This window comes from Notothenia coriiceps, unplaced genomic scaffold (assembly GCF_000735185.1).
Source record: "Notothenia coriiceps isolate Sejong01 unplaced genomic scaffold, NC01 NC01_scaffold00036399, whole genome shotgun sequence".
Taxonomy (NCBI): domain Eukaryota; kingdom Metazoa; phylum Chordata; class Actinopteri; order Perciformes; family Nototheniidae; genus Notothenia; species Notothenia coriiceps.
The window spans coordinates 1,059,643-1,072,922 of record NW_011369100.1 but is presented as its reverse complement, the minus strand read 5'-3'; the positions used below and the strand labels follow the sequence as shown (position 1 = coordinate 1,072,922).

The 13,280-nt window shown below is 39.9% G+C and overlaps 1 protein-coding gene across 3 annotated transcripts; it reads left to right on the top strand.

Moving 5' to 3' along the window:
* Positions 1 to 5,420: 5,420 nt before the first annotated feature.
* Positions 5,421 to 13,061, top strand: LOC104963722 (solute carrier organic anion transporter family member 1C1-like). 3 transcript variants are annotated; one of them, XM_010792359.1, is made up of 13 exons: positions 5,421 to 5,558; positions 6,321 to 6,453; positions 6,679 to 6,800; positions 7,083 to 7,229; positions 7,664 to 7,762; positions 8,773 to 9,021; positions 9,877 to 10,041; positions 10,614 to 10,809; positions 11,065 to 11,230; positions 11,448 to 11,632; positions 11,864 to 11,928; positions 12,247 to 12,364; positions 12,645 to 13,061. In XM_010792359.1, the coding sequence occupies exons 1-13, from the start codon at positions 5,474 to 5,476 to the stop codon at positions 12,868 to 12,870; spliced, it is 1,956 nt and encodes a 651-aa protein (XP_010790661.1). In that variant the 5' UTR covers positions 5,421 to 5,473; the 3' UTR covers positions 12,871 to 13,061. The 3 variants fall into 3 exon arrangements, with proteins under 3 accessions (XP_010790661.1, XP_010790662.1, XP_010790663.1); XM_010792360.1 differs by lacking the exon at positions 6,321 to 6,453 and having other exon boundaries at positions 5,512 to 5,558; positions 12,645 to 13,058; XM_010792361.1 differs by lacking the exon at positions 5,421 to 5,558 and having other exon boundaries at positions 6,384 to 6,453; positions 6,744 to 6,800; positions 12,645 to 13,059.
* The last annotated feature ends 219 nt before the right edge of the window (positions 13,062 to 13,280 follow it).

Here is a 13,280-nt window from a genome sequence, read left to right as displayed (position 1 = left end):
TCGTCTGGTCTTCAACCTTCCAAAATTCTCCCACACCACGCCGCTCCTCCGCTCCCTTCACTGGCTACCAGTAACTGCTAGAATCCACTTCAAGACACTGGTACTTGCGTACCATGCTGCGAATGGATCTGGCCCTTCCTACATCCAGGACATGGTTAAACCGTACTCCCCAGCACGTGCACTCCGCTCTGCCAAACAGCTCGCTGCACCCGCACTGCGAGTGGGACCCAAGTTCCCATCAGCAAAAAAACTTGGGTTTGCTATCCTGGCTCCAAAATGGTGGAATGAGCTCCCCATTGAAATCAGGACAGCAGAAAGCTTGCACATCTTCCGCCGCAGACTGAAAACTCATCTCTTTCGACTCCACTTCGAGCGATAGAATGACTATCAAAGCACTTATATACTAATAAAGGACTGGCTTATCTCAAGCCAGTTGAGTAGCACTTGAAATGTTTGGCTCTATGAAACCTGATGTACTTATATGATTCTGTTTTCTTCAAGGTTGTATCTTCCTNCGTTCACATGTAACAGGTTTAATCTCTCATTCAGAACAATGAAAATGCTTTCCTCTCGCACTAATCCCATGGAAAGCCATTGAATTTTGAATGAGCAAGCATCCCTTATAGATACGTTTTTTACGTTAGTGACCGGATCATTTGGCTCGGCTCTCTTTAAAGCCGGCTGTTTCGGCTCCCAAACGGCTCTTCATGTTACCCCCCCAGTTTACCACGGAGCCTCAGTTTCGCCGCTGCGAGGCGTCTGGTGACTCCGCAGCTCACGTTCCGTGTTGTCCAGCAGGCGACGCCGATGTTCGGGGAATACGATCCTCCATACTCCGAAAAGAATCCCACCAGACTCCTTTGTGCCCCTCCCACAGAGGGATTCTTGTCCTTTTTCCTTTTCGTCATTTCAAGCGATAAACGAACTCTCGATCTCTCTCGAATTATTTAATATTTTTGGGATGCCCTCGGCTCGCGTTCAGGGCGTCCCGAGCTGAATAAGGGTGTCAAAATGACGGTCAGACGCACCCTGTCGGCAAACGCTGGTTTTAAGTATTGCACATCTTTTAAACATGACTCCTTATAAATCACTTTTAACCAGCGATGCACTACAGCAGTGGTTTCCCAACCTTTTTTTTACCAAGGCACCCTGAAAATATTTCTCGACCAAGGCACCCAATTTTGTGATTAAAACCACTTCAGAGCGTAAACTAAAACCATAAATACACCATAAATTGGTTTTCAATGTGTATTTATTGAATAGAAATTTTATAAGAACAAATAATGTAATTACACATAATAAATAACAGGAACCAGACTAAATGTCAACACTCCATTTCTATGAATGAATTCAATATTATACAACAGGCTACTAACGTGGCTCTTTTGTTTTGCGCTGAAAATGCTAGGCCTTACTGTGTTAAAAACACGAATTACATATCAATACGCTCTCTCTCTCTCCAGTTTGGGATTTCCAAAGAGTGCAGGCTATGATCACTTAGATTTAAATAATAACCTTAATAGAATTGGGGGATGAAACAATGCCCTCTGAACCTTGAACTGTGGTTCATGTGGACTTCATCAACCACATCACACTCTGAAACATTCTGCACTTTGCTATCCACTCGCTTGCCAAATCATAAATCATCCACTTTTAAGAAAGGCACACCAAATCTAACTCCAACATAAACATTTTCTCAGACCGTTACACGGTGCTAAGTGCGACACTTGTGCCTGCTTTGTGAGCAGAGTCTCTTGATCGCGTGGGGGGATAGTGGGACAGCGCAACGCGGAGGTCCTGCTCCACTGACAGCCGGGTCCGGTTTCTTGTTTTTTGACATATGCGAGTGACGAAACCCCAGCTGCCAAGTAGGGGTTGGAAACTGTAAAAGCACCTTGATAGCCTCCTCTGAGAGGGATGGATACTCTTGTCCCACAAGCAGACCAAAAATATATCCAGGACGTAGTTCCCCGTGCTTCAGTTTTCAGGGAGCGGTGCCATAGATAGCTCTGCGAGTTCCCCCAATTTCCCTGAGCTCTGCTGTTTAAAACTCTGTGCTGATATTAATGTTTATTTAGACTTATTTTGCACTGCTGTTCCAAATGTTCTGTCATCCCATGCCTGTGTTGTTGAGGGCTGGGGTGCTTCTTTTTATTGTCCACTACGTAACGGTCCATTGAATATTTGCGCGCGAGGATAAAAAGACTGCTCTGCAACACTGTAAACAATGACCGGCTGGACCATAAATTATGGAGCATTTAATTCTGTTTCATATTTTCTAAATCTGAGCAATATATGTTTTATTAAGCTTATGAACTCATTGTAACATGTAATAAAAATAAAGTGGTAGAAAGTGAAGTTTATTAAGTGAGAAAAAATGAGGAACATAACAATACGTTTTTTTTGCGGCCACTTGGACAGTGCTCCGCGGCACCCCAGTGGTGTCCGCAGCACAGCCGGTTGGGAACCACTGCCACTACAGTGTCAGCTTTTCTAAAATAGAAACTTCAACGTTCACATCTTTCTAAATGATTCTACTTCTTCAATGACTACAAATAATCCTAATATAATAATCCATTTTCAATCTTCCCACTGTTCATATCTTTTTGGGTCAATTAACAAGCCCTGTTACAATATGGTTGTTCAACAAATTGAGCCCTTTGGCCACATTTATTTGAATCAGCCCATGGAAACCTTTGGATATCTGGACACGTCGTGTAGCTCAAATATACCAACACCTGTGTCATGGAACACGAATGATGTCATAACTCCAATTGGAACCATGCTCAGAGCAGCAGACTTCAGATAATAAGTTAATGGGTCCTACTACACTACCCCAACCAGCTCACGTCAATATATAGGGTGTCAGTCATATGCCATTTCATGGAAACGCATCCTCGATTAAAACATATGTCGCGAGTCAATGACACGGTCCCGATCGTCCCAAACTTCCGCCTTGTATATCCACCGGTCCAGCCCTCAACAGCTCTACATCAATTATGGGGTTTCATATGCCGTTTAAACGCATCCCTCGCCATAAAAGACGATGTCGCTATAACTAATTATATACTAATAAATAATTCAAAAAGTGCTCAAACTTTACATGTGTGCTAACATTCCAGCCGTGAAGACATCTACGGGATAGTTTTGAGATTTCTTCAAATGTCGTTGCCATGGCAACACAATGCTCGCCATGAAACACGGTTTTCTCATAACTTCAGTGAAAATGCTCCAAATGGCCCAAAACTTCACAGGTTTGGTAACGATGCAGCCATCAACGCATCTAAGCGTATTATGGGATGTCATCAAATGGCGACAGATCATTCACCATCAAGTTAGTTCAAAAGTTTGCAGTTCAAATATTCTGCTGATTTTCCAAGCCTTTTTACTTTCTTTTCTTCTCTCATCACACATTCAAGCCCCCAGTGTTCATGTATCATTTCAATCTAAATTCTTCACTTTCTTCTTACACATTACATTTCAGCATAGCAGTTTAGCGTCAGCTTTTCAGCATAAAGCATTCCCACTAGCAATTTCTTCAGGAATTGCATTCTCTAGTTACTCATATTGTTCAGGATCAAAGTATACATTATATTTGATATACCGACATAACTTCACAATCTACTATTTCATTGGTGCTTACACTTAAAAGACCCGCATTGTAGTCTTTTTCAAAAAGGAGATATATACAAAACATTTCTCTGAAGAGTTTGGCTTGAAATACCAAACAGATAATGCATTGTAGCATCCCATAAACCCCTCTGTTTCATCCCTCATAAATGCAATAGTGCTCTAGGAGGAGATTCAGGTGATAAGATGGAAGGGTGTTACCTTGATTGCTTATTGACTAATGGTTAAACAACCCAATGAAACATGATGACATCACTAAGTGGCCAAAATCAGATCAGCTCATTTTCAGACCGATTTTGATATAAATGGATCAGGAAAAAAAGAGATCATCTTTTTTGCTGGAACTTTCCGAATCTCTTAACGCACAGGAAACACATATGTATAAAAGACATGGAAAAAGTGGATTTTGCATAATAGGTGACCTTAAAATCCCTCCCCTGGAAACACATCTGTTTTCAGTGTTTTGTGAAAGGCACCAAACCGGTTTGTGTGTGACTACCTGACCATAAATGCTCATCAATGTTGATGTCTTGAAATTCATCTGTGAATTGTAATATAACAACACCATGTCAAAACGATGTGATGTGTGAATTCATAGTTGCCTCTAAAGGACATTCAGTTAACTAAGAAAGGTGGTTTGTAGGGTTGTGCGTCTCCTTAGAGCTCAGGCTATTTTCATCCCTGAGAGTGCAGGCTAGGTTTCCTCTCACCTGTTTCCAATTATGCTTCATGTCAGTCGGGCTGTCGGCTCATAGTGCAGTGGATGAATCTGTGTCCTAGTGGGGTTGGCTTCTCTAATCCTCCCTTTGTTACTGACTGTCAGTGTCCTTAGCTAAGTTAATACACTCTCTGGCCCAAGCTTTAACAGCCAGCTTTCCCTTTACTCATTCACATCCAACATTAGGGCTGTGCAATTAATCGTATTTTAATCTCGATTACGATTTTGGCTTGCAACAATTACGGAAACAGCGTAATCGAAATAAAACGATTATTTTTGCTGTATTCCCTTTCGCAATGATGCTCTCAATTTGTCTTGCGTAATACATCCTGCCCGCACGTGCGCTTTCGCCCCTCCCTAAAAGCCCTCTCGGCCAGGTTGTGTAACTTGGGACTTGCAGTCTGTTTAATAAATCCATATAACATGTTACAAGGGAAGCTTTAGTTGCCATGTCTTTATTCTCCGGTCCTCCATGCTCCGGTCTTTAGCGTACAGTAAACTTTTACTAACCTCGTCACCTCTTAGCTCGCTACCTCCGGTTTCCGGATAATACAAGGGGTTACCAAAATAAGAGTACTGTGTGTAGCAGTATAATTAAACATGACAGGTTGTGAGTGACATTAGTTATCATATTTATATATGTTTAGTAGGTTGTGGAAGAGCGCTCCAAAATATTTGTTGATCTTTATTGGTATTTATTATTTTGATATTATTTATTTAAATGTAGATATAAATGTATAATTTTTATTTATTTGTATTGGTTTTTCAGTTGAATTATACTCAAAGTTCAGGGTAATCAACTGTTAAAAACATACTGTTCCATTTTTTTTTTGGAGATATACGTTCTATCCCTTCATTGTTTTTTCATGTCTTTATATTCTCTTTTCAGTTCACCTTCCTTTTTTTGTTTTCCTTTCCACTGTTGCGCTGAGATGTTTAGGCTACAGGGTTTAAAATAATTTAATATAACAGGTAAACATACGATTTCAAATTGAAATGTAGTCATAAGTCATTCAGGGGCACAGTGTTTGACACATTGTTGTGTTTCCTCTTTCTGTATCTCTCTAGAGGTTCCTTGCTTCCTTGTCCTTCGCTTACTTTGCCAAGGCTTTATCTGGCAGCTACATGAAGAGCACAATTACACAACTAGAAAGAAGATTTGACATCCCCAGTTATCTGATCGGAATCATAGACGGGAGCTTTGAAGTAGGTGAGTATCTCAATTCGTTATTGCAAATGTGTCTCTCTATTTACTGGCTAAATAGTTTTGGAGCATTAAGATGCTAATGCAAATAAACCAAGAATACGTACTTGCATGCCTGAGAGCACTAACGCATCCGCACAACGCCCCTTGAGCTTTGAATACACACAATGGTTGTGTACCTAGTTGACTCTTAATGAGCCAGAAACCCTTTGAATTGTAGAACATTTACTGTAGGCTGGAAATGGAGGAATTTTGTGATGGTTGGTTCAAATGCACAACAGACTGGGGACTAGACTTCAAATACTGCCTTTTTATGCTCTAGATAAATACGTTTATTCACACTGGCTTTGATCAAAACCTATACAGTTCTCTGGTATGTCTGGTACTGATACTGTACATTATAGACACCCATTTAGCAGTGGTATGTAGACGCACAAAAAAGCATTAATGTACCCACCTTGGAGGTATAATTAGCTGCGGACTGTTTACTAATATACCCTTGGTTAAATCAAGGTGAATGTCTGGTATGGTTGTCTAAATAAATATAAATGAATATCCCTTGTTTTGAAATCTCTTGAAGATAGCGTTCATGCGGTTCGGCAGCTTAATTCAGAACAATACACAGTGTTCACAAGAGGTTTTTATCATCAACTTGTATCATTTAGATAATTTATTCTGTATTTTCTCTCTGAAGAATACTATACTAGTATACATTTTTTCAACATTGACTCACCTCTGTCTTCTTTACTGATCATCTCAACCTTGTAGGGAATTTGTTGGTCATTGCCTTTGTGAGTTATTTTGGTGCCAAACTCCACCGGCCCAAGATCATAGCAATTGGTTGTGTGTTGATGTCCTTTGGGACCTTCTTGATCGCCATGCCCCATTTCCTCATTGGCCGGTAAGATAAATATAAAATCTGTATGCATGCATTGTAGCTCACAAACTTCTCCCATGTACAGTATTTATTTCATTTAAGTATTCAAGCATCACAAAGCCAATGTATTGACTGTAATGCATTTTAAAAAATGATGTTTGCATTTGTGCTTAACTATGTAAGTATCTAACGATACCTGATGCTTTCTCCCTTCCCTTGTTAACAGTCACATTGGTATTTTTTACGCAGCTATAAGATCGAAACATCAGTTAGATGGTCAGTGAATTCAACCAATAACCTCTCTCCATGTCCAGCAAGCTCACCTGAGTCCACCAGGGCAGGTGACAGTCCCTCGTTACTGAACTCTAGAGGTAAGATTAGGCTGCTTAGTAAAAAAAAGAAAAAACACAAAAATGTGTCCATTCACAATTTGGGAATATTGGCAAATTCTATCTTTGTACTTTACTCTGACTCTCCTAGAGTTTTGTCATTGAGATATGATGCACCAAAACCAGATTTCTCATCATGGTTGATAATATGAATTAGAAAAAAAACGAAGTAATATAGAAGATTCAATTAATTGTCAGTTTTTGACCATTTTCAAGAGGGTTTCTCAATACTTAATCCACTTCAAATGTCTTTTTGAACTGCAGGCTGTGAGCGAGAGTCCAGTGTTTCAATGTGGATTTATGTGCTTCTGGGAAATATCCTGCGGGGAATTGGAGAGACTCCAGTACAGCCTTTGGGAATCTCCTATATTGATGATTACGCACAAACAGAGAATGCTGCCCTCTATATTGGTAATGCACCTTACTCATTTGCTATGTTAGTAGCTTCAAGTGGTATCATTAATAAAGGTCACTTCATTATCATTGCCGTTCCTTCAATAAGTGGATTTCCATTACATTTGTATTATAAGAAAAGAGGTTTTTATGTTCAGGCAACCAAGAAACAATTGCTTTTTACATTTTAGGCTATTTCAGCAGCTATATCGGATGTACTAAGGATGAATTGGGATTTTTTTTATTTAACCTTTATTTAACCAGATGAAAACATTGAGACAAAATCTCATTTACAATGCTGAGCTGGCCAAGAAGGCAGCAATGTTACACATTCTTACACATAACACAGACATATCAAATACAGAAAACACAACTAAGTAAACAAGAAGACTAAAAGCAGTAGGTGCTAGATGTGGATACATTTAAATACATTTCTTTGTTGTATATTCTAGGATGTGTCCAAACCATATCAATTATCGGTCCTGTCTTTGGGTATCTGCTGGGGTCTCTGTGTGCCAAGATCTACGTTGACATTGGCTATGTTGACTTGGGTAAGTAATCTGACTGATAACCATGACTGATTCAATGACAATGTTAAGATTTGAAAACTGTTGTTGTGGATTATCATTTGTTCACGCTGCAGAAATGCACTCACACTTCTCTGTTAAGAATTGGATTGAGAAATAGGTTGCTGTACATGGGGATGCTAGAGCTGTGCCAGACACAACACACCTGCCAAGTGGAAATTATTTAGAGCAGAGTAAATCCTGTCATACAGTTAATTCTGACTGGGAAACGCATTAAATTTGTTGTAAACACAATTAGATCAGAAATCTTTATTAATCCCCAAAACGGAAAAGCTTTTTGTTCCAAATCAACTCATACATACAATACATTTACAGTTAATAACAAATACATACACACAATGAAAAAAAGGCAGTTAAAGTCATGGTAACATCACCTCATGTTTAGAAATGTTGATGTTACGCCCCACAAAAATGGCCCTATGGAGCTAACAAAATTCCACCACTGACCCAAATATAACACGAAAGACACCTTTTAAAATCATCGAATCCATAGGATTTATTATAGACAACACATCAAATGTTTCTCCTAGGATGAGAAGCAGAGACACAGCAGTCCCCACCCCAGAGGCTTCTCTTTTCTGCTGCTGCACTGGAGCTTTTAAGCACTTCCTTCTCCAGGTGCACCTCGTCTGAACCTCGTTACAGCAATGCAGCACACCTGGGTAGAGGAACCAACGGGGAAAAGAAACAGGGAATACATACAGCCGTAACAGTTGACTTTGAACATTATAAGTGTATGTAAGGCACTTTAAAAATGTATACATTCTGCTTTTTAAATATATAATATATGTAAAATAATAATAATAAAACAGGACTAAAATTCATCAAGATGTCGCAATAAAGTCCCATGGCATATTTCCATTTCAGTCCTGAAGTATTAAAAAGGAGTAGGCAGGCAGGAGTGCGGCTGACACGCATAAAGCAAACTACATTTCATGATGACATATGTGCTAACAGGAGTCTTATCTTTTCAGAGACGCTAACCATTACCCCTGGTGATGCCCGCTGGGTGGGTGCATGGTGGCTGGGCTACCTTATCGCTGGGACCATCACCCTCATGTCTGCAGTTCCGTTCTGGTTCCTGCCTAAATCGCTGCCCATGCCCGTGGATAAACACGATAGCAGCTGCACCCCCGAGCAAACCAGGTTTATCAAAGATTCCCCAACCATGGAGCACAAGTTCAGACCTGAGGAGCCGGCTAATCTACACCAGATGGCCAAAGGTATGATTATAGTCACACCAAGTTAACATGATGTACATTTTGAATGTGAGTAGTGGCATCATAATCTGTATGTGGTCTGGTAAATCTTAAAGATTGTCAAAAAAAGTGCTATCACGAGTCCCTCTTTTGACTATGCAAGCTGATTTTTTATGAATTTTATATATATTTTATATATATTTTCCTTATATCCATTAACAAAATACTATTCACATATACTTAAAGGGGACCTATCATGCAAAATGCACTTTTGTACGTCTTTTATACATGAATATGTGTCCCCGGTGTGTCAGGGAACTCACCAAGTGTCAGACAACACAACCCTCTCTCTTTCCTTCCATACCCACAAATCTCTAAAACGGGGCTGCAACGGATCTGATACAGACTGATCCAGATTTTAAATATCTCTGACGTCAGAAACGAGGAGCTCCGCCTATATGGGCAACTCTCCACCAATCAGGGGAATGAGAGGTTGCCGTGGCATGGTAACAGCATGGTAACAGCATGGTAACATAGCGCTCGTAACTCGGCCCCCTCCTTTGCAGGGGGGCGTGGTCAGCTGCAGCGCATGCAAAGACAGGGGTGGAGGAGAGCAAAATAGAGCAAAATGAGGCATGGCTAAAATGCATGATCTGTTTGGTATTTTGAAAAAATAAAAACGTATAAATATACCTTATATAGGTATGGCCCTACAATATATTATTCAAATATAGCATGATAGGTCTCCTTTAAGGTCTGTTATTTTCAACATATTTGTAATCTGTAAATTATTAAAAGGTTTAGAAAAGCATCAAAAATCTTAGCTGTAAGTAAATCAAAGCCTATTTTTAAGTGGTTTCCATTAACTTCCCCACACAGAATTTGTGCCCACATTGAAGAGCCTCCTTGGAAATCCTGTGTACGTCACTTTTTTATGCGTCACCATCATTCAGTTCAACTCTCTCATCGGGATGGTCACCTACAAACCCAAATACATCGAGCAACACTACGGCCAGTCAGCATCAAAAGCCAATTTCCTCATGGGTAAGCAGACTGTACAATATGTTGTGTCTGTCTGTCTGGTCATTTCATCTTGGTAGATGAGCCTGTGTTGCTTCACTGTAAGACAAGTATTTAAGGAATGCAAAGAAATGAGAGCTGTATGATCATCATAATGGTTTCATGAGCCAGTGTTTGATGAATTTTTTATGTGCTGACTCCCACATCCCTCTCAAGTAAACACTGCAGCTTCTAAATGACAGCCAGGTTTAATGAAACCATTGGACATTGTGTACTTCTGTTTATTGGCATTTATTTTAAAAAGCACTTTTTTCTTAATAAGACTCATTAATTAGTCAACCCACATAACAGCATAAGTAAAGTTAGACGAGTAGAAATGCATTTCTTTTTTTCTTTAACATCAAAAGTCATTTTTATGTTTCATGCCATGACTTCAATACACTTTGCATTAAATATGAATGAGACTACTACTATGAATAAGTGCTCTGACTTTGATTTCTTTTAGGGAGCATTGTTGCTGCCTGGTACTGCTAGTTCATGTTATATCCTCCTCCTCTGTTCCTTTAAGAATCTATTATATTCTGTGGTTTGTGTAGGCATGATCAACATCCCGGCTGTGGCCCTTGGGATGTTCTCTGGAGGGGTTGTCATGAAGAAGTACAAGCTGGGTATCCTGGGAGCAGCTAAATTTGCCTTTGGAACCTCCCTGCTGGGCTTCTTCCTGTCGCTCTTCTTCTTCGCCATGGGCTGTGAGAACTCCAAGGTGGCAGGCGTCACAGTCTCATATACCGGGTATGTGAAGTCTGGATACACTTCCTCATGTCTTAGTGGAATATGTAACATCAGAGGAAGGAGCTACAGTGAGTTTGAGTTTGGGGAAATTCTAAAATTATTCAGTACAGCCAAAACTCTCTTTCGTGTTTTGTTCCCTTTCTTTGCCTTTATTTTCATACTCCTTGCACATTAATGGTTGTAGCTTCATATTTGATGAATTTTTCACATGAGCTGTCAATAATATGTGCATGTTCTTCATGTTGTCCCATGCAGAGTCGAAGGCTTGTCTTATCAGGAACAGTCTCTCTTCTCTGAATGTAATTCGGGCTGCTTGTGCTCCAGAAGGGATTGGGATCCAGTGTGCGGAGAGAACGGGATCACCTACGTGTCCCCTTGTTTGGCCGGATGCTCCTCATCCACTGGCTCCGGCAAATATACGGTTGGACATCCACCACTGATTTCATGTCACATCCAGATTTCCCAGTATAATATATTAACAAATTGAGCTCAATATTTTGGCTTAATTGCAACATTTTATTCATCTCATACCCATTTCCCCTGATGCCTACAGATTAACAAATGACATTTCAGATGTATTTGCGCTACTTTTCCCTTGAAAGTGTGTCATCTATCATTCATTAAGTTTTCTTGTTTAGGTGTTTGCGAATTGCAGTTGTGTAGCACTGCCTGACACCCAACAAGTCAACCTGACGGCCTCTCTGGGACAGTGTCCACGCAGTGACAGCTGCGACAAAGTCTTTCCTTACTTCCTGGCCCTGTCAGTCCTCAGCTCCTTCATCATCTCTCTGGGAGGAACACCAGGCTTCATGCTGCTCGTCAGGTTCGTCTTCAAACCCCTTGTGGAATCATTGGACTCAATCCACATACAGCAATACGTTGGAGCAACACCTCATCTTGTCTTTCTTACATCTCCAATTGATTGAAACTTCAATGGAGATATTTCACAAATAAAATCTTCTCGTACAAAAAGTGTACCTCATTGTTCTTATTGAAGTGTTATAAGTTATACAAGTTGAGTTTCCTTTTAACCGCCTCATTATTGTCTCTATAGGTGTATTAGGCCTGAGCTGAAATGCTTTGCTCTTGGAATCCACTCGTTGGCTACTCGTACCTTCGGTGAGAAGCTTTTTGGTATTCTGTACATTACTGTCTGTGCAAATGTCAAACAAACAGAAATCTCCTAAGAGCTGACATTCAGAAGCAGATGAACTAATGTGTGTGTATGGAGAAAAAAAATATTTCAAAGATCATTTTCTGTCACCAAGTGTTTTAGGCACATATTTTCCATTAAAAAGCTTTATATTAACCCTTAATATAACCAATACAATAAGTATGTTTGGTCATTTTATAATGTCACAAATGATATCTCACTTCGAAGCAACCCTTTATGTGTTCTTTTTTTGAAGTAACAACATATTTTGGATTTCAAAACAGCTGGAATACCTGCCCCGATATACTTTGGAGCCATAATCGACACAACCTGCCTCAAATGGGGGAATAAGATGTGTGGAGGAAGAGGAGCGTGCAGAATATATAACACCTCAGCTTACAGGTGAATTGATTAGTAGAACTTTATTTAAACGCTTTACGGAATATCCAATCGAATATCTTGTACAGTGATCACTTTCAAACAAGACAAAACATCTATGACCAAGGCAGCTGTCCTGGTAGGCTGCAATGCTTATTTAAAAAGTATTAGATAGATTAAATATAAGGTGTTATTGTTGCTATTGTTAATACCCTTACCACTAGTGATTCAAAAATAATAGTTTAACCCATATTTTGCTTATTGCTGATTGTCCCCTTACTGTATGGCTTCCTTTTTTCTGCAGGACACTGTACCTGGGCCTGACTCTGGGCTTACGGACAGCCTCCTTCTTCCTATGTTATCCAGGCTTTGCTCTACTTAAAAGACACATTAAGATGGAGGAGAAACATGCTCTGACCAATGGCAGTGCAGAGTTGGAGTCTTTAAGAAAAGAGGAGAACAGCTCCAAACACTGTGAGCAGTTTATACCGGACTCGGACTGCATTCCTGACCGAGAGACTCGCTTGTGATGAACAGAGGAAAACACTCTTTTCATAGCACACAGAGTATATATTTGTACAGGATTTATTAGACAATGAGTCATCTTAAGAATGTAATTGTGCTGTATTTTTATGTTGGTCCTCGTTTTTTTGATTAAACTTGATAACTTAGATTTTTGGATTCATGATGTATTATGGTGCCTGAATAAGATGGTTAAACGCTGTCATGTGACTTGTGGCTTTGCTTTTAGCTCAGAAGATATATGTTATTGAACAGATTTGTAGACTTTTACAGCTGCTGATATTGCTACACCCAGGCTAAGACAATATTTTCTGTGAACAAATAGACTCAATAAGCAGATCAGAGCAAGAGCAGCACAGAAACAGCTGCCCTGAGCCCTCTCTCTTACATGTAATCCTTGTTGGTGTCAATGTGCTAT